Source organism: Kogia breviceps, chromosome 2 (genome assembly GCF_026419965.1).
Source record: "Kogia breviceps isolate mKogBre1 chromosome 2, mKogBre1 haplotype 1, whole genome shotgun sequence".
NCBI classification, from domain to species: Eukaryota; Metazoa; Chordata; class Mammalia; order Artiodactyla; family Physeteridae; genus Kogia; species Kogia breviceps.
The window spans coordinates 16,359,038-16,379,297 of record NC_081311.1 but is presented as its reverse complement, the minus strand read 5'-3'; the positions used below and the strand labels follow the sequence as shown (position 1 = coordinate 16,379,297).

The following is a 20,260-nucleotide window of genomic DNA, read 5'->3' as shown; positions in this document are numbered from 1 at the left end:
TATGTCACAATATAAGAGACGTCTAAAGGCAACATATTGTTCCTTGACACATGAAATGCAACGCGCAAAGTAACTACTCTAGGTAGGGGAAGGAGAGATCATTTCCAGAAACTTTGGGCAGGAATGACCGTAAAGAAAAAATATATCAACCAGATCTTGAAAGCTGAACTCAGTGAGACAGAGATGGAGGAGGGAATTCTTGGTGGAAAGATCCCAGTGAGAAAGAGTACAGACGCAAAACGCAAAAAAAAAGGAAAAAGGGTATAGATCCAAAAACTAACTTACAGAACTGCAAGTTAGGGTGACATGGAGAGTTCTAGTACGGGATAGTGCTGGAAAGGCTATTTGGAGCTGGCCTGTGGAGGGCTTCGAAGGCCATGTTGAGGAGCTGAGGTTTCTGAACAGAAAAGCATTTCGGTCAATGCAGCATTTTGGAAATATTACTTTGGCTATGGTATGCCAGATTAAATGGATCGGGGAGGACTAGAGGCCAGGAGCTCAAAAAAGAACCCACGGCATGTTCAGGTGTGGGATAAAGGTGGTGGGATGGAAAAGGCAGAGGTGGGAGCAGGAAATACTGAGGAGGAAGCCCACTCGTTTTCAGCGTGCTGATCAGCATGTATTGTTGGAGTTTTCTGTTCCTTTCTAAAGGACTGTCAAGTCTGTGGGTTCCCAAGAACTGATTCATTTTAACAGTTGGGAGTGGGGAATGGGGAAATGGAGGAGTTACTCATTTTGAACTTGCAACATCTCATACCTGTATAAGTGGATATGTTTTCTTCTTAATCTTGTATCCTTAACTCAGGACAGAAAAAATGTTAGCTCAAAAATGTTATTTTTTAAAAGTGTCATGAAGTGTAGGGATTAAAGGAAATCCGAGAACATTTTATTTTAAAAGAAAGTGAACTCTAGTTGAATATGAACTACTCCAAACTTTTCCATCAGTACAACTGAAGGACAGCCCCAAGAATTCCAGGAATCCCTTTATGCCCGCAGCCCTACGTTGGAACGCCTATCAAAATAACCTCTGGGGCTTCCCTGGTGGCGCAGTGGTTGAGAATCCGCCTGCCGATGCAGGGGACACGGGTTCGTGCCCTGGTCCGGGAAGATCCCACATGCCGCGGAGCAACTAAGCCCGTGAGCCATGGCCGCTAGGCCTGTGCGTCCGGAGCCTGTGCTCCGCAACGGGAGAGGCCACAGCAGTGAGAGGCCCGCGTACCGCAAAAAAATAAAAAATAAAAATAAAAAAAAAAATAACCTCTGGTTTTGCATATTTGTGATTTAATGTATTTATTATCCAGAAATTCAGGGAAACTTGATTTATCTCTGAATGAGCAGGGGAAAAAGTTTCAGGAGAGTTTTTCAACAATTCAAATCTTGCACCCTGGTACTTTTGGTGTGTTTATACATATACATACGTACACCAATACATGGATGTATACGAAATGTCTACAAACACATACATATTTGCACATATGGTAATGCTATTGGCATCCAGGCTTCTGCACTGAATCTGTATCAACCAAGTTCAGGCCTTATCGCTCACAGAAATGCCATCTCTTTGCCCTTCAGGGGCCCTTAAGCTTGGCACACAATATTACCGGTAACACCACTTGACAGAAAGATGGCACCCAACGGAAAGCCTCCTCCCCACGTTCCCTACACCCCACTGCACAGCCCATCACTCAGAATCCTGCAGCGTCAAATGCAACTCTTTCCAACCCCTTGGCTATTTTGAGACTGCCCCTTGAGGGTGGGAACAGAAAAAAGTCGGAAGGGGAGACAGGTTTGCAGTGACTTGGGTACCTAGGGCTCTCTGGGAGCCTACACTGAACTCAGAGTGCAGGCCTCCAACCGCCCCCCCCCCCCGCTTTCTAGCCCTCTCCTTTCCTTGCTCCCCCTTCTCAAGCTTCCCAAGTTGGCAGAACTAGGGCAGAACTAGGCTGACAAGTCCTAGGGCAGGGGTGAGTAAACAAATAAATCACCCACATCCACACCCACCCGCCTTGTAGCACTGATTATCAAGTTCGGGCCTAAAGCAAATTTATATGTTTGGCTATAGAGAAGGTGGTTTAAACTGCTGGGCTTTACAAACTGAATAAACCTTTCTTTTAGCTCTTAACTTGGGTAGCTGTGGAAGTCAGTCTTTCTCTACAGGGTAAGAATACGAGTTTGTTCCTTTCAAATGCTATGCTTTTTATTCCAATGCTAGAAAGATGTGTGAGCATTATATAACATTTTCATGCACCCTTACATGGGTAATTAGAAGCGGTTTACCCGTCCTTGTTCTCAAGGATTCGATGAAAGGCTTTTTCTTTTCAAGGTTGAGCTGAGGACCTCACTGTGGTGGAACTAGACAGGGGGGCCTGAACCCCTTCTGCTGCATTGTGTGTTCACGGTGCCTGTCCTGTAGGGGGGTCCCCACATATAATCACACCGACTGCAGGGCTGACTCATTAATTTTAAGCCCATTCAGCTGCCAACTCAGGGGTCTCTGATAGAACTTTAAGTGCTATTGGATTTTAATCTTCTGGAGTATTTACATATTTTCTTCTCTCATCCGTCCAAAACTAATCCTAGAATTCTGAGAATCTGGGAACTTGGGCAAAGGAGAAAACAAGTTGGGCAGACCAAGAAATCTGAAATCTCAATTCACTACATCAACCCAAACTAACGTACCTTTTTGGTTTGCACTGACCCAGCTCAAACCGTAAAAATCACGTGAGTACTAAAACACAAAATCCTGGTGTTATAACTGAATGTGAAAAGTCTGAAATGTAATTAATTAAACGTGCTCTGTCTTCGTGGCGGTGTCACTTACTCCACGTTAACATTTGTGTTTCCTTAAGCCTCTCTTCACAGTATCGACACACACTGTTGCATCATACTCACACATCCATCAGCTGGGACTGGGGAGTGTGTGTTTTTCCAAATGGTCCTCAGCATTAGCTGTCAGATGCACAAACCTTCCTTTCCTTTCTGCATCTGCTGCCCTGGAACAACAGAAGCTTCGTGCAAGAATAGCTCCCAGAGAGCGTCGCTGACAGATGCGCGGTTTGCTCAAGCAAGGCGCTTGCTGGAAAGTTTCCTCTAACCGCTAACACCCGCCTCCGATCCCCTGAGCTGGCAGGACGCAGGCTGGCTGGGTCCCCTCTTGAAGGAGGAAGGGTTTTTACACGCCTTCTCCTAGGCTGCCCAACACGAGAAACAATCTTGCAGCCACACTCCTCCAAGCCCAGGGAACAGACCGTCCAAGGCGCTCTGGTGATTCGAGAACACCGAGGTCCCCTCCCCACTAAAGGAAAAGCGCGCTCTGCTCCGCAGGAGACCTGCGCACTGGAGGTAGATAGACGGGTAGCGAGTTGAGCCCGAGCGCAGGAAGGAGCCAAACGCCGGAGGCAAACGGGGCGCAGGAGAGGAGAGACTGGGGTCCGCGGGAGGGGGCAGGGTGGGAGCCGGGCGCCGTAGGGAGCCAAGGGGAACTGGGCGCTGGAACCAGCGGGCTCAGGAAGGCGCGCGCGCGCAGGAACCCGCGGGCGCCGAGGAGACGCTCGCTTGGCCCTCTGCCTCACTCCTCGGAGCCGCGGAACCGCCGGTGGTGGGGGGGCGGGGGCGGGGGCGGCTGCGGGGAGTTGCTGGGGGGGGGGGGAACCAGACAGGGGCGTGCCTTCTCCCGGATTGGCTGCAGGAGCCTGACGCGAGGCCCCGGGGGTTGGCTCGGGGGAGTGGGACTGGGGTGGGTTGGGTGCTGGGTGCCGGGGCTGCGGGCTCCGCGCGCTCAGAAACATGCTGAGGTCCCGGCAGCTGTTCCAGCAGCGACAGCGGCTCCAGCAGCAGCAGCGGCGGCGGCGGCGGCGGCGGCGACAGCGCACGGCTCCGGCGGGGAAGGCGCCCGGCGCCCATGCCTCGGGCCCAGCGCCGCGGCTGTCCTGACCTGGCCGCGACCTCCCTCCGCGCGCCCAGCCGCCCGGGCCCCTGGGGGGTGCCCCAACCGCGGCCCAACTCCGCCACAGCCCCCGCCCCCTGCCTCCGCAGCTCGGCATGGGCGCGGGGGCGCTCGCCCTGGGCGCCTCCGAGCCCCGCAACCTGTCAACCGCCGCGCCGCTCCCCGACGGCGCGGCCACGGCGGCGCGGCTGCTAGTGCCCGCGTCGCCGCCCGCCTCGCTGCTGAGCCCCACCAGCGAGGGATCCGCGCCGCTGTCGCAGCAGTGGACGGCCGGCGTGGGCCTGCTGATGGCGCTTATCGTGCTGCTCATCGTGGCGGGCAACGTGCTGGTGATCGTGGCCATCGCCAAGACGCCGCGGCTGCAGACGCTCACCAACCTCTTCATCATGTCCCTGGCCAGCGCTGACCTGGTCATGGGGCTGCTGGTGGTGCCGTTCGGGGCCACCATCGTGGTGTGGGGCCGCTGGGAGTACGGCTCCTTCTTCTGCGAGCTCTGGACCTCGGTGGACGTGCTGTGCGTGACGGCCAGCATCGAGACCCTGTGTGTCATCGCCCTGGACCGCTATCTCGCCATCACATCGCCCTTCCGCTACCAGAGCCTCCTGACCCGCGCGCGGGCGCGGGCCCTCGTGTGCACCGTGTGGGCCATCTCGGCCCTGGTGTCCTTCCTGCCCATCCTCATGCACTGGTGGCGGGCCGAGGGCGACGAGGCGCGCCGCTGCTACAACGACCCCAAGTGCTGCGATTTCGTCACCAACCGGGCCTACGCCATAGCCTCGTCCGTCGTCTCCTTCTACGTGCCCCTGTGCATCATGGCCTTCGTGTACCTGCGGGTGTTCCGCGAGGCCCAGAAGCAGGTGAAGAAGATCGACAGCTGCGAGCGCCGCTTCCTCAGCGGCCCCACGCGGCCACCCTCGCCCGCGCCCTCGCCCGGGCCCCCGCTCCCGGCCGCCGCCACCTCCCCGGTGGCCAACGGGCGCGCCAGCAAGCGGCGGCCCTCGCGCCTCGCGGCCCTGCGCGAGCAGAAAGCGCTCAAGACGCTGGGTATCATCATGGGCGTGTTCACGCTCTGCTGGCTGCCCTTCTTCCTGGCCAACGTGGTGAAGGCCTTCCACCGCGACCTGGTGCCCGACAGCCTCTTCGTCTTCTTCAACTGGCTGGGCTACGCCAACTCGGCCTTCAACCCCATCATCTACTGCCGCAGCCCCGACTTCCGCGAGGCCTTCCAGCGCCTGCTCTGCTGCGCGCGCCGGGCCGCCCTGGGGAGCCACGCGGCCGCCGGGGACCCGCCGCGCGCCTCGGGCTGCCTGGCGGTGGCCGGACCGCCGCCGTCGCCCGGGGCCGCCTCCGACGACGACGACGACGACGACGACGTCGGGGCCGCGCCGCCCTCGCGCCTGCTGGAGCCCTGGGCCGGCTACAACGGTGGGGCGGCGGCGGCCGACAGCGACTCGAGCCTGGACGAGCCGAGCCGCCCGGGCTGTGCCTCGGAATCCAAGGTGTAGGGCCGGGCGCCCCTCCCCGCCTCCCCAGCCCGGGCGCGGGCTCTGCGTCCCGGGGGGGAAGAGAACCCGGGCGCCCCTGAAGGGCTTCCTGGGGGAAGAGGAGATCTGTGTTTACTCGAGACCGAAAGCAGGTGAATTCGAAGCCCGCAAACCTCGTCTGCATCATCCAAGGCAAACCACAAATCCAAGAAAAGCCACAGACTGTTGCACAGAAAGGAAGGTTTGGGGAGGGGTGGGAGAGTGGCCTTTGCTGATTTTTGTTGGGTTCTTTTTTCTCTTTGTGGTCCGGCCTTCTTTTGTGGGTGCGTGTGATGCATCTTTAGACTTTCCCGCCCCCACCCCCTAGGTGGTCTTTAACACTCTTTGCGATGACCGGGAAGGGAAGGGAGCAGCGTTAGGAGAGAAGTCTCTGACTTGGCTTCTATCCCGTTCTCGGGAATAGGAGCGGTCAGCCGGAGAAAGAGGAGAGGATGACAGTTGATCGGGACGTGTTTCCTTTGCTTTCCGTTGAAATTTCATTTTAATTGCTGAGTAATGATTTCTCCTGTTCTTAAAGCAGAGGGAAAGGATGGATGCAAAAATCGCGTTTCAGGAAATTTTAAGCTGTTCTTGGAACAAGCCTCACCTTGCTTTCCTTTTGTAGGGCAAGCCGGCTGTCCCCGAGAGCCTCGGTGGTCAGGCCGAGGGGTTCCTACCTCACACTGTGCACATTGCACAGCAAGATAGAAAGACTTGTTTATATTAAACAGCTTATTTATGTATCAATATTAGTTGGAAGGACCAGGCGCTGAGCCTCTGTGACGTGTGACTCTGTCCATTGAAGACAGGACAGAAAAAGAAAAGAAAAAGAGGAAACAGTTCAGATTACTGCACATGTGGGTAAAAACAAAAAACAGAACAAAACAAAAAGGCGTGATTCAAAGTGGCATTTTTGCACAGTATTAGGAACTGTAAAGTCCACTGAAGATGTTACTTGCACAAAAAGAAATTAAATATTTTTTAACGGGGGTGGGGTGAGGTAGGGGCAGATCTTAAAAACTAAAATAAAACTCAAACTCTACTTCTGTTGTCTGTTATGTTACTGAGCTAATGATTTATTGGAAAAATACCTTTTTATACTCTTTTATCATGGTACTGTAACTGTATCCATATTATAAATATAATTATCTTAAGGATTTTTTTTATTATTTTTTTATGTCCAAGGGCCCACGTGAATCTGCTGGTAAAATTTAGCACGTGTGTAAATACTATTTCCTCTCTGTGTTTTACCAAGTATTTATACTCTGGTGCAACTAACTACTATGTGAGGAATTGATCCATGTGCAATAAATACCAATAAAGCACAAAAAAGATTATGTACTGTGTGTCTGTAAGGGCTCAGTGATAATGGAAAAGACAGTTTGTTTTGTTCAAAATATAGGCTGGATTTCCCATAGAGCTCTTTTAATAGCTTTTCATGACTCAATAGCATAGCAAAATGCCTCTAGACCAAATAAGGCGTGCACCTACTGAGAGCTGCAGGCTTGCCCTAAATTTTCACAGCCAGATTCAGAGTATTCTAGACGATTTGTAGGTGTTTTCAAGATCCCATCTGCTGTACTTGCCTTAAGAAGTAATATTTGGGATCGTGCATCTTCTAAGAAACAATGATTGAGTCAGGTAACTCAGCTGCAACTTTGCACAGAAATGCAGGAAAGAAGAATAAGTCGTGGAACCGTCATTGCCTACTTGGAATTCGGTAAGTGGCATCCACGGCTGGTTTTTGTTTTCCAACAGAAAATCGAAATCACAGTGTGTGCAGATTTCTCCAGCGGCTGTTTAGAAAGCAAAATGCTTTCATGGTGAAGCAAAAACTTATAAAAGAGCATTTAAGTAAATATTTTTTTTCTCTTGTGTAATTAAGTAGACCATTTCAGCAGAAGTTCTGGGTGGACAGGTAACAGGTAAAAGTAAATGTGAAGTTTTAAAATTTCCTCACAAGATTATGACACCCCCCAATGGATAGGATAGTTTTCCTAAAATTAGTTCCTAAGGAAAATATAGTGAAATTCTATCTTGGGATTAATTCTACATTCTCCAAAATAAGTTTAAGTATTTCTCTTTCTTTGTATCTTTAAACAAGCTTTTCATTTCATGACGGTACAGCAAAGAAATCAAAGTGAAGGGTGTAAAGTTTGGGCTTATACCGAGATTGAACATGAACAAACTCTTCACTACCGAGGAAAGTCAAGACCGATTATCCTTTTTTTTTTTCTTTTGGCAATGCAATATTGTAAAATCCAGGAAAGACGAGAGTCTTCTGAGAAAGATTAATGTTGCCCATGTTTTAGAGAACAGCAGAAGGTCGCATGAACAGTAGCAGTTTCAACAAAAGCTTCTGTGAAGTTTAATCCCTTTGTCCAGCAAAGAAGAAGGTGTAGAGGCAGGAGATGGCAAAAGTTATTTAAAAATACGGATACATACCTAAAGAAACTCATTTTGGAGAATGTAAAAATTCCAGGATGAAATCTCACTATCCTTTCCCCTAGGAACAAATACAGTCTATTTCTGTCCTCCCTTCCCCCACCTGAATATGTAAGTTGCATTTTGTTAGGGGTTTTGTTCCTCTTTGTTTTTAAAGCATACTAGAAAATTAATAGACTTAATGTCTACAGCTTCATCTGAAGAGCACTCAAGTACCAGGTAATGCTTCACTTTCCTATTTTGTCTAGATAAGTCTTTACATTTAAATAAAAAGAAATTTTCCCAGACCCAAACTTACATATAGACCCATCAAACCTTAGGTCTCAAAATCATGAAAGTCCGATAAACTTTAATAACAAATATATATAATTTAGCTGCTTAGTAGACAGGTCTGAACTCTTTAGTGAATTAGAGGAAACCACTATAATCTTGGGGCCGGTTTATATGTATTTGTAGGAAATAGAAAAAAAAGAATTTTCTCTGATCTCTTGAGTTCTCTGAGGGTTACGGGGATTCAGAAACAGACCTTGTCAGTGATTCCTACTCTACCCATGAAAACTGCTTTTCATTGTTTTGAAGAAGACATTGATCTATGATAGACATGTAGGAATCTGAGCTGCCAATCCCAATAGCTACATCAGTGGGAGGAGAAAACTGCCAATCTTGTTTAATCTGGTGAGATAATGTACAGCAGAAGTGACAGGAGTAGGGCAGTGAATATGCAGAAAATCAACCTTACCCCATGGGTATGTGTGTAACAGTACCAAAGGCACAAACCTTAAAATTAAACAGTGAACATATGACCAAGATTCACATACCTGCTACATTTGAAATTATGTTTCGGTTGCACACTGTAAAGTTCTCTATGTGTAACAAGATATTCCAGCATCTATAATTCTCCCTCCAGTGTAGGAATCTATAATTGGCATAGAAGATAGCTTCATCCCTTGGTGAACTTGGCACTGTAAAACTTTGTAAATAGAGCTCATTTTTTTTTCTATCCAGGCTTTCTTTGGAACTGGAATTATTAATAACCTCTAAGTGGCTATTGTGAAACCTTTCCTTGTTAAGCACATTTTCCTAATTTCGCATTTTGTTGAGCGTGCTGACTTCCTCTGGCAATATGTAAAATTGCCAGATGGAAATTCTGCACTCGGAAGTCTCAGGATGATATTAGCATTCAAGTTTTTAGCAAGAGCTTCTAAGCAAGGGTCAAAAGGAGAATTATTAAGTTTTACTGCCATTTGTGAAAGGCTTAAAAAAATTTTTTTAACAAAGCAGGACCCATCAGTTCTTTGGAAGGAAAAAAATTTAAAACCTTAGCCGTAATTCAAATTAAACACATTGGCACAGATAATTTAGTTTTATTTGTACATTTCTGTCATAATGTGCTGAGAAATACTAATTCTTTTGACTCCCTGCCAATTTGCTACTAATCAAAATGGAGAAGATGTGCACTGTTTGGATTATACCTAAAAATAGTTGTACTACAGTCCCACCAGCAAATGGAATTAATTTCTCTTTCTTCTTCTTCACACACACCCTCCACATTATTTAAATTTCCATCTAGAATATTGCTTCTGAATCTCATAATTTGTGATTCAATGTGTCCCAAAGTGCACTGCTACATTGCAATTATTTTAAAGCAAATTCTAGGGGTGGGATAGGGAGGGTGGGAGGGAGACGCAAGAGGGAGGAGATATGGGGATATATGTATATGTATAGCTGGTTCACTTTGTTATACAGCAGAAACTAATACACCATTGTAAAGCAATTAAACTCCAATAAAGATGTTAAAAAAAGAAAAAAAAAAAAAGCAAATTCTATCAAACTACTTTCTGAGAAATACACCTCTCCTAAAATTCCAACTTTTACCCTGCTCTCATTTAAAGAGTCTCTACTAAATAGTCCATATAATGGCATCAAAGACGTATTAACACTATAAATAGATACTCTGTGGGTTAATTTACCTCCTAGTAGTCTTTTTACCTTTTGTGGGAGATAGTTTCTGAATCAATAAGACTTGGTCATTTAATGGAGCAGTTAATAGGCTTCCAGATCCAACTGCTCTAACGACAGACTGGAAAACAGCAACCGGAAGGAGAAGCTGAAACTATGCTGACAACATTAGAGCATGATCTTGGCAGTCATCTTAGCAGCACCCAAGAAAGCATGGAAATTAACTGTCTACACCCTTTAAACCTTTGTCTTCACTTACGTGTTGCCTTCACTCTGAGCGCATCTCTACCTTCCTGGTACCTGAAGCCAGTTCTTGCCTTGGACATACGCTATACTCACGAGCCCTTCTCTTGAGCACATCTTCATTTCCTCTTGAATGAACTAGAACCATCTAGAACATCTAGTTCTAGATAAATTGTCTTCCTAGCAGCATTAACTTCTCATGAACAGTTTCCTAAAGCTCTGATTTTCAACATCTCTCAATACTTAGGATTCTTGTTTTCTTCTCTCTCCACATCCCCCAGCTCCTAGCTATTACTTAGCATTAGCAAGATCACACTGTTTTCTTCCTACTTATGACAGAGCTTACCCATGATGCATTTTAAATGTCTTAAGTTTGGATTTCTTCCTGAGAATTTCAGTACTGCTCATAATTATGAGTAGAAAAAACTTTTAAACTCTGTACTTTTCCTATAAAAAGTCTTCATGTTGAGTTTAATATATGTGGTGTGAGGCTTTCTTAACAGGCTTTATTTTCCTGTTTTTCTTTACTTTTCAGTTCTTAACTGTATGACCTTGTCCGTTTTTCAGCAGCCTGATTGCAAAGGATAACATGAGCTGTTACACCTTCAACTATTTGTAAATTAGTTTTCCTAATCGTTCGGCTAGCTGATGTGTGGGAATTGTGCGTAAATTTTTACTCTAGGAGAGCAGAAAACTTGTTCGAGCAGACAGTCCAAAGACTGGCTGCTCTGGCTCCTCTGTATTTGCTGCTGTGCCCAGTGAGCTTGGAGAAGTCAGTTGGTTTCCCTGCTACTCGGGTTCACTTCCCACAAATCCTGATCAGTAGCCTTTGTTTGTAAATCCCTCTGAGATGCTCTGATAGAAGGAGTTTATAGCTTTGCACAGTCTATCATTTCGAATACTTCCTCCTGACCTTCTTTTCCCTTTCCTTGCAACTCCACCCACAAAATCCCTGTTGTTTTTTTAAAAGAGAACAGAACAACTAAGAATAGCAAATATATATATATATAAAATACCCCATACATACTAACAAACCGTCCTTCACTTATTATTATACTTAAAATTCCAAACACACAAAAAATTCCACAAAAACCACAACTGAATAAAATAGTCTTCTTCCCAAACATCAGATTAAAAAACCTGTTTGCTCTGTGCTAAGCAAAAGTGGTTGTTTAATGATTCTGAACCCACGGCCACTTTGAGAAAAGTAAGTCAATTTGGAAAGTAACTCAACTCTATGATGTTGCATTGAGTTGTAAACACTAAAAGCAACTCTATAGATTGTTCTCCTCTTCCTGGAATAGCAATTCAGAGATGAAAAGTGCTGAGAGCAATGGCAGTTTGTATTTTTGCTTACCTCTTTTTTGTGCCTTGCAGGGCATTGGGTTTCTTTGTTCCCAACTTCATGAACAGAGACAAATCTACAGGAACTTCACTGACTTAAAATATCTGTTACGTTAACTAAAGAAACTCACCTGTGATCCTGAGGTCCTAGTTAAAAATGCTTTTAAAGAGTAAACATTAATAGATGTTCCAATGATATTTTCTGCAGTGATTTTTTTTCTAAAGCCATTAAAGGTAACAGTTTAGTAAGATGCTCTTTTTAAAGAATTCCTTGTGTTTAAATGATTCAATGATCAGTCCTGAAATAATATGTGGGGTTTTTTTTCCCCTTAAAATAGGCATACCTAAGTAAAACTGAGTCACCCAGAAAAACTGCAGAATTTTCGGCATGGGAAGGACCTAGATATGTCTAGTAAACAACACCCCTACTCTATATAAAACAGATAATCAACAAGGACCTACTGTATAGCACAGGGAACTCTACTCAATATTCTGTAATAACCTATATGGGAAAAGAATCTGAAAAAGAATGGTTTGTATATATATATATATGTATAACTGAATCACTTTGCTGTATACCTGAAACTAACACAGCCTTGTAAATCAACTCTATTCCAATATAAAAGAAAAATTAAATTTAAAAAACAAATAAAGGAAATGGACAAAAACAAAATCACCACTATACTCAAGCAAGGGTATAACTAGATCAGTACAGACCACCAAGACTGACGAGACAGAATCTGAGATGTAAAGACGTGACCCACCTGTTAATTGTCAGTCCCATCAGCAAATGTTTCCTTTGTAGCTATAACCCAAATCCCTCTTACTGTTTTGACTCATGATTAATCTCAATGGAATCTGAAAACTAATGCCTGAGGCACTATTTTCTGTATTAAAACCCTTCCAGTGATACGTCTGAAAAACAGTGCCCTCCCCCTCAGCTTCCTATGTGCTAATTCCACTTCCTCCTATAAACAACTTTCATTTCATTTCACATCCTTGCATTCTTTCTGTTGTTCTAATGGGGGTCCCATTACATCCCAGTCCCAGGGATTTTTCCTGGGTGGAGACTGGAATGAAATACAGCACTGTGCAGTGTTCAGTGTGGCACCAGGCCTGGTGGCATCGACATGCCATCCTCCCCGTGACTGTGTTGTGACGTTTTGAAACATCTCCGAGTCACAAAATTCCGAGGATCTGAAAAAATACTGTACCAAGTGACAAAGGGAACATGGAACATTATAAGTCCTTAGAGTACTGCAAAAAGCATTCTTGCAAGCACAGGACAATATAAATTTTACTCAAGACAGGCAACCCATAGAACTCCCTCTTCAAGTGGCAAATGTTTACAAGTCTCTTCAGACCTTTCGAGTGTTAATATATCTATGCAGGTAAATGATTTCTTTTCACATTAGAGCCACTCAGAAGACGCCTGGGGACCTTAACTTTTTGGAGGATTTTCTGTGATTGGTTTTTGAGTTGCGATTCGTATGTTTACCTGTTCCTGAGAGATTGAGGGTCCTGTGCCCTGAGTGAGTATGCTCTATGGGATACAACCAGCTGAAAACACCGGGCCTGTCCCCGAGGCACCCGCACTCTGGCTGGGGAGATCAGACATCCACAAGTAAAAAGTGACAAAGAATGAGGCACGGGTGGCTGCATGCCAGACACGTGGCCAAAAGTAAGGGCTCTAGACCAGCTCTGTCTAATAGAAATACAATGCAAGCTGTATATTTAATTTTACGTGTTCTAGTAGCCACGTTGTTTTAAAGTAAAAAAACGGGTGAGGCTAGTGTTATCATTTCAACATAGAACTGATGTAAAACGGTAGGAAGGAGATGCTTTTTTTATACTGAATCTTTGAAATCTGCCGTACATCTTACACCACTTAAGCCATCTCAACTGAGACCACGTTTCAAGTGCTCAACAGACACATACGACTGGTGGCTACTTCCTGACACTGCAGCTCTAGAGTTCAGAGGAGGGAGTGGAGGGATGGGGTGGCATAATCTAGAGGCTTGGTGATGTAGTAGATCTTGGATAAGGCGATAAACCTGTGTGAAAGGCCATTCCATGAGAAGTTGCGGGGGAAGAAAACCGCATGAACAAAAGCATAGGGATATAGGTAGTCGAGATGAATTTTTAGACAATGAATAGCCAGTTACAGACGGTTCACGTTGCTGGAGTGGTTAGAAGATGAAACTGGACAAGTAGTTCGGGAACAGATCAGAGGCTTAACGCAAAAGTGTTGAACTCTAACCTTCCCAGAAGCCTGGAGATTGACGAGCAACAGTGTCATGAGAAAAGCAGTGTTTTAGAAAGATTAACCTGGCATCAGAGGCATGACAGGTGGACACATCTTAATCTTCCAAATAATTCTGAGTTGAGTAAATTCAATAATCATATTTTATAAATCAAAAGACTAATATTTATATAATCTCATATAATGAATATGAGTTCATTATTAAACTGGCTTTCTGGTTCTCATATATCAACCCCAGGAGCCGACCCAGAGAAATGCAGCCCAGAGAAGCTGACGCAGGTTTCTGAGTGCATAATGCTGACAGCCTGGCTCATGACGGAAGGTTCCGCCCCCTTGGAGGTAAGGCATATGAGCTCAGGTGATTTGTTCAAGACAACAGGTAAGCAGTCTTGATCAAGTCTAGGGGCCTGACTCCTAAGTCCATCTCTTACTCCTGTCACCAAACTGCTTGTCTGATCCCCACAAGACCGGAAGCTCCAACACACTGCCTGGCACAAAGTAACTCTAAATTTTCATTGACTGAATTCCACTGGAGCCAGAGAACCAAGTTCTCTGGCTTCTGCAACGATCCAAGCACAGAATGATAACAGGCCTCACTAGAGCAGTGCACTGCAAGAAGATGTGATGTAACCCTCTATTTCCTTTGCAATTCAAATTTTCACTATCAGACATAAATAATAGTTTCTCTAAGAAAGGTGCTAAGCCTCAAATTGCAACGTATATGGGGCATTCTTTGCTAGTGTCACAGGAAACAATGAGATTATTTCCCAAATATTTCTAAGAAATGGATTTATTTCTAGAAATGGCACCTAGATTGCTGGAATGTGTTTTAGCACCATATATTCAATGAGTATACACTGTATTAAAAGGTACATCATTATTCTTTAAAAATAGGCATTTCTCTAAAATTGTTAAGTCAGAACTACATGTTCTAGGCTCCAGGTTCAGTTATCAATGTGTAAAATACTTGATTTATTTGTCACTTATTGTATTCGATTTTCAATGGGGTTCTCTCTTTTGTAACTGGAAGATTTGTAGCTATTTTTCTTACTGGACTTTACAAGGGAAAAAGTCCCTTTCCCCACCCCCAAGTTTTCTCCCTAGAACCCCCCAACAGTTAACATAGCTAAGAGAATCAGATTCTGTTTCACTAACTTACAGATGTCTGGCAAGAGATTAAATAGCTGTGTCTCGCTTTGTGCAGGTCACCAACTTGTTAACTCATCGTACTATAAAGGGGTAGCTGGGAGGGGGACCAAACTGCGGGGATCCAAGCGTATGTGCAATGTACAACGTCATATATATACACACGTGGCAGCGCAGCCGCTGCAGCTAAAGGTTAAAACCAGTTCTAAGAGGTCATCTCAGGGTTATTCATACAATCAAGGAGGAGGGAAAGAGGTCAGGGTGTTGTAGGTTCACACATGATACTTTGGGGGAAAAGCCTTTTCTTTTTTTTTCTCCTCAACATTTAACTAAAAACATTTTTTTAAACTACAGCTTGCTGCTGACCCAGCGTTTTCTCTTGTTTCCATGTGAGACATTATTACAGTATGTTTACAGTATCAGGTGTACAGTACAGTACATGAAAGGGTCTACACTCTACTGCACACGCCTCTCCATGAACAGGGTTTGTCCACAACTGCGAACTTCTTGGTTCCTGCAGGATGGTGAATGTACAACAATAAACCAGACACAGTCCAGCAGTCACCATTTTTGTCCTCCAGGGTATTTTTTGGTTTGTTTTTTTTTTTAACCATTAAAAACAGTATGGGGCTTCCCTGGTGGCGCAGTGGTTGAGAGTTCGCCTGCCGATGCAGGGGACGCGGGTTCGTGCCCTGGTCCGGGAAGATCCCACATGCCGCAGAGCGGCGGGGCCCATGAGCCATGGCCGCTGCGCCTGCGCGTCCGGAGCCTGTGCTCCGCAGCGGGAGAGGCCACGGCAGTGAGAGGCCCGTGTACCGCAAAAAAAAAAAAACCCAAAAAACAAAAAACCAGAAAACCAACAAACAAACAAACAAACAAAAACATTATGAAATGTGGCATCCCTTTGATGCAAGGACTGGGAAAGCCATTTTTATTTGTATTTTTTCCCCCAAAAACTCACTGTAAATGACAGTAACTTTGGTTAAAATTTAAAAAGTCTTCTATGTAGGCAGAACTTTGTGTTTGCAAATAGGGCAGGATCCTGAGGGGAGTGAAGTGAGGACAGGGAATAGAAAGATCAGGAGGAAGAAGGGGCGAGAAGGAGGAGGAAAGAGAGCTAGGAGAGACTCTTTTTTCCAAGGGAGAAGCTGGACAACACAGGGTAAACTGGATCTGAGGTGGTTTTGCATAAATAAAGGGCAACAGTCAGTTTCTAAGTTCTCCACGCGCACGCGCACACGCACACAGGGAGGGAGGCGTCCCACGGCTGTCATGACTGGCCGATCAAAAACAGTACATCGCAAATGACTTGTGAAACCAGTGAGTTCATCGACGGTGATACCGAGACGTCCAACAGCCGTGACTCATACAGCGTGAACTCCGAGTGGTTCTCGTCCACCTCGGCCAGGGCCAGCAGCGCACGGGCAGCCCGTCGCATCATGTCCACCCTAGCGGGCTCAAAGGGCGGGTTCTGCACGTGGAGCAGGCTGGCCTGGCTCTGCTGGAACCGCGTGGCGGCAAGGCTATCCTCCAGGAAGGTTGCCGATGCTGCCTTTCTGCACTGCAGCGGCACGGGCCGCCAGGCTGTCGCCCTGTGCCAGGTTGGCTAGCAGTACTACAGCCATCTCCCGGCACACGGGGTTCCTTCGGTCACTGAGCAAGCGCACCATGGTGCTGTACGACTTCTCCAGGCGGCTGAAGGGGGGTGCGGCCGGGATCGGGTCCACATTGCTGTCCTGGATGCCGAGTTGGCTGAGGGTTTCCAAGACCAGTCTCTGGCGGGAGAGGACGGCGTTGGGGCCCAGGGTGGGGAAGGGGTCCTGGGCTTCAGCTGAAGGGCAGACTGCCCAGTGTAGGAGTCCATCCAGGACAGGCAGGCAAATGCTCTCGGGGTATGGGGAGAGGTCCAACTGGCCCGAAATGTTGGCGAGCGCGACGCAGGTGTTTTCCCGAAGCATCTCCCAGCAGTCCCACCAGCACGCCACTCTGTTGCAGCTCACCCCTTGGTCCTGCCCACCCCCCTTCTCGTAAGTTAGTGGTGCCCGCTTCCGTTCTGGGTGCCTGTGGTGCAGAAGGACCAGCTTGCCCAGGGTCAGCAGCAGCCCCGGGTGTCTGGACATCTCAAAGTCGTTGCCCGGCACAAATGACAGACTTCGGATGGTATTGGAGACGCAGGCGCAGCGTTTGGCAAGGGAATCCTGCCAGTCCAGAAGGGTACACAGTGGGGTCTCATCTTTCCTGTGGGGTTCTTCCCCTAGGATCGTCACGCTCCGATGGCTCTGTGCTGGGCTGATGCCAAATGGAAACTTGCCGCTTTCCTTGGTGGCCTCTACACTCTTAGCTCCCTCCTCGGTCAGTGTGCTAGACCGGGTGGACAACATGTCGTCCATAGTGGCTGTGATCCATTTTTCTGGAGGGCCGTCGGTCGGGGGGCCCTCCTGCTCTGTTGTCCCTGGTGTACCCTCTACTGCTGTGACATACTTCCGAGTGACTGGAGAGCAGGGTACATGAGGCCGGGAAGGCAGCAGCTCTGTTTTGCTCTCAAAGTGGGTCTGGATATGCTCAGTGGTGTCCCCCGCCACCAATCCGCCAGTGCAGCAAGCCACTGTCAAACTCCTGCACGCGCCCAAGCTTACCTGAGTCGTCTACCACAAACGGGTCACTCTTTTGCACGATCTTTACTGGAAGCCTGTCGAACTTACTGATCAGTTTCTCCTCACTATTTTCTGAGACGGCTTTGTCCTTGCCCACAAAGGCCATCTCCTCATCATTTTCAATTACTTCCTCCTCTTCTTCCTCCTCTAGTTTAGGACCTAGAAGGTCTTCCTCCCCCCCCCTCCCCCTCCCCAGGAGCTGGACTAGACACTTTGCTGAATCTCCCAGGGTCCAGGAGTGTTCTCTGTCCTGGGTCTCCCACCTCATACTCCTTTAAAATGCCAAGATCTCAATCAGGCGACGTCGGAAATACTCCACAAGGAGCTCTGGCAACCCTGGGAGCTGACTGAGGCTGAAAGTCATGATGCTGTTGTTATCATTACAGCAGGATGTTAATGGTGTCTAATGCCCACGTGCTCTCTGCCAGCGGCCCAGGCTTGAGGGACATCAGTACCCGCCATGCCTCCGGGGTTCCGATGTCTTTCGTCGTGAGCCGCCTCCTCTGCTTCAACACAGGCTGTGTGGCTTCAACAGAGCCAGGTGGGAAGGTGATGTCCCGCCGAATCATAGGGGGCTGCACAGGGGCGGGTGCTACGTGTGAGGCAGGTACTGGGGGGCCTGGCTTCTGCATCTTCATCCCAGAGTGCAGGAATGGAGACTTGCTAGGAGAGGTGCGGTTCTCCATTGGCTGGGGCAGGGGGGCAGGGCTGGATACCTGAGGAATGTGATTCTGCATGCTTGGTGGGGGCTGGTAGTTGGAGGGAGGGGGCCTTGTCGTAGGGGGCACGGGGACAGAAGGGCCATATGGGGGCTGGCGTGTGCCACGGGCCTTCATGGTTGGCTCTCTGATCCGTGCGCAGCATTTCATCTGTTTGGTTCACGCCCTGATAGGCTGCGCCTTGTGGGGCAGAGCCCGTGCTCTGCCTGTTGGCGTACTTGTGGACAAGTGCTTTTTAAAGTTCATTTCTCAAAGGTCAGAAGTAATTTATTGTGTGTCAGTCCAGTTTGGAGAGATGAGAAAGGTGCTTTGTTCTTCTTTTAAACATGACCGCATAGACACGTACACACAGAATTACAAAAGCTTCTTAGACAAAAATATATGGTCTAGGTCCACAAACTCTTACCTGAGAGCCTGTGGGGGCAGATATGTTTTGGAATTCAGGATTTGGGGGATTCTAGGAAGACAATACGGCGCATAGATTACATATTACAGATCTTAAGCAGGGCCTCAGGTCAGCATTCCATAATCAAACATTAATGTCTCTGCAGCGAAATGTATGATTGTTCATACTGAGTAGATAAATAATGACTCTAAAAAGCCTCCCGCCAGTTCAGGTCAGATCTTACTGCCAAATGAGTTCATTCAGGTCGCATTTACTCTCAAGTGAGTTCTGGAAAAAACTCTATCTTCGGAGCTTTCTAGACTTGGGAATTGAGAGTGAGAAATTGTGGACTTGTATTATGCAATATTCCTTCGTAGAATGTCATCTACTCTTTAGGGAAGGCAATGAAACATATTTAAACCTACCAAATATGTCACATCAATTAATTTACCAATAATATTATTCAATAAATACTTGTCCAATGAGGAATAAACACAGTTATTTAAACAGTGACGATTACGGGGAGACTTGATATAATAGGCTACACCCTGTTAGCAGACATTAAGAATGGCCGAAGGCTTGGGGACTTCCCCGGCGGTCCAGCGGTTAAGACTCCGCACTCCCAATGCTGGGGGCTTGGGTTTGATCCCCAGTCAGGGAACTAGATGCCACATGCATGGCACAACTAAGACCCAGCACAGCCAAATAAACAAATAAATGCATATTTAAGAAAGAGAAAAGAATGGCCAAAGGCTCAATAGTGATTGGTGGGCAACTTGTTTGCAAACAATCAACAAGAGCCAATATGTTACACAGCCAACCCACTGCTTGTTAGCGGCAACATACCAGCTATGGAAATATCCTTGATTCATTCAAGGCTGATTTCAAAGAATCTCAGGATTGGAATCACTTTAAAATCACTGTAGTCCAACCACCTCTTAGAGCAAAGAATCTTATCCTTAGGTCAACAACCCCTTAAAGTTACAAAAGAAAAAAAGAAAAGGGAAAAAACGTTACGATCTTCACCCCAGAAAGATGCACATACATGATAAATGTCACAATCATTTCCTAGGGATCTACTGACCCTGAGTTCAGAATTCCTGCCTAGATGCTTGCCATATTTGAGAAGAAAGCTAATGTCGTATAATTTCACAGCAATCTTCGTACCCTGGAGAGCTTCTATATTTTAAGTTGCTCATAAATTGACTGTGGTCATATGTTTCAATGGCTTCTGTGACATTTATCTCAACTTATGATTTTCTGTGCAATATTTATAAGATAAATATTTTTGAACTCACTGTGACCCTTTGTCTTAACCATAAAGGTTGAAAAGAGGAAACATAATGACACTTTTTGGCTTTTCTTTTTGTATTTTTACATCCCATATCACACATAACTCAGATGGGGGAAAGAGAGAAAAAGAAATCCTCTGAGGAAAAAAACATAAAATTTCCTGCTAATAATTTATCAAGCAACAATTTTCAATTTGACATTAACTGGAATAGGAAATGATGGAGTAAATTTTCTAAGTGTGGAGCTGTCACGGGAGAAAAGACTTATATTAGTCTCTGGCATCAAATCATGATTTAGATTTGTCAGTATTAGGCACACCATTTCCTTTCTTTGACATTTT

At 46.5% G+C, this 20,260-nt stretch overlaps 2 protein-coding genes and 1 pseudogene across 2 annotated transcripts in view; 1 reads left to right on the top strand and 2 right to left on the bottom strand.

Annotated features, from left to right (window-relative positions):
• Nucleotides 1–1,371: 1,371 nt before the first annotated feature.
• The window catches only part of CCDC186 (coiled-coil domain containing 186), a 116,759-nt gene continuing 97,870 nt past the window's right edge, over nt 1,372–20,260 (bottom strand). The window contains exon 19 of the transcript XR_010838825.1: nt 1,372–2,993. The gene's annotated coding sequence lies outside the window, so the exon portion shown is untranslated. The remainder of the gene's footprint in view (nt 2,994–20,260) is intronic.
• Nucleotides 3,764–6,801, top strand: ADRB1 (adrenoceptor beta 1). The gene has a single exon (XM_059054835.2). It carries the CDS (start codon nt 4,042–4,044, stop codon nt 5,449–5,451), a length of 1,410 nt encoding a protein of 469 aa, XP_058910818.1. The 5' UTR covers nt 3,764–4,041; the 3' UTR covers nt 5,452–6,801.
• LOC131751270 (AT-rich interactive domain-containing protein 1A pseudogene) lies at nt 16,057–18,387 on the bottom strand (annotated as a pseudogene).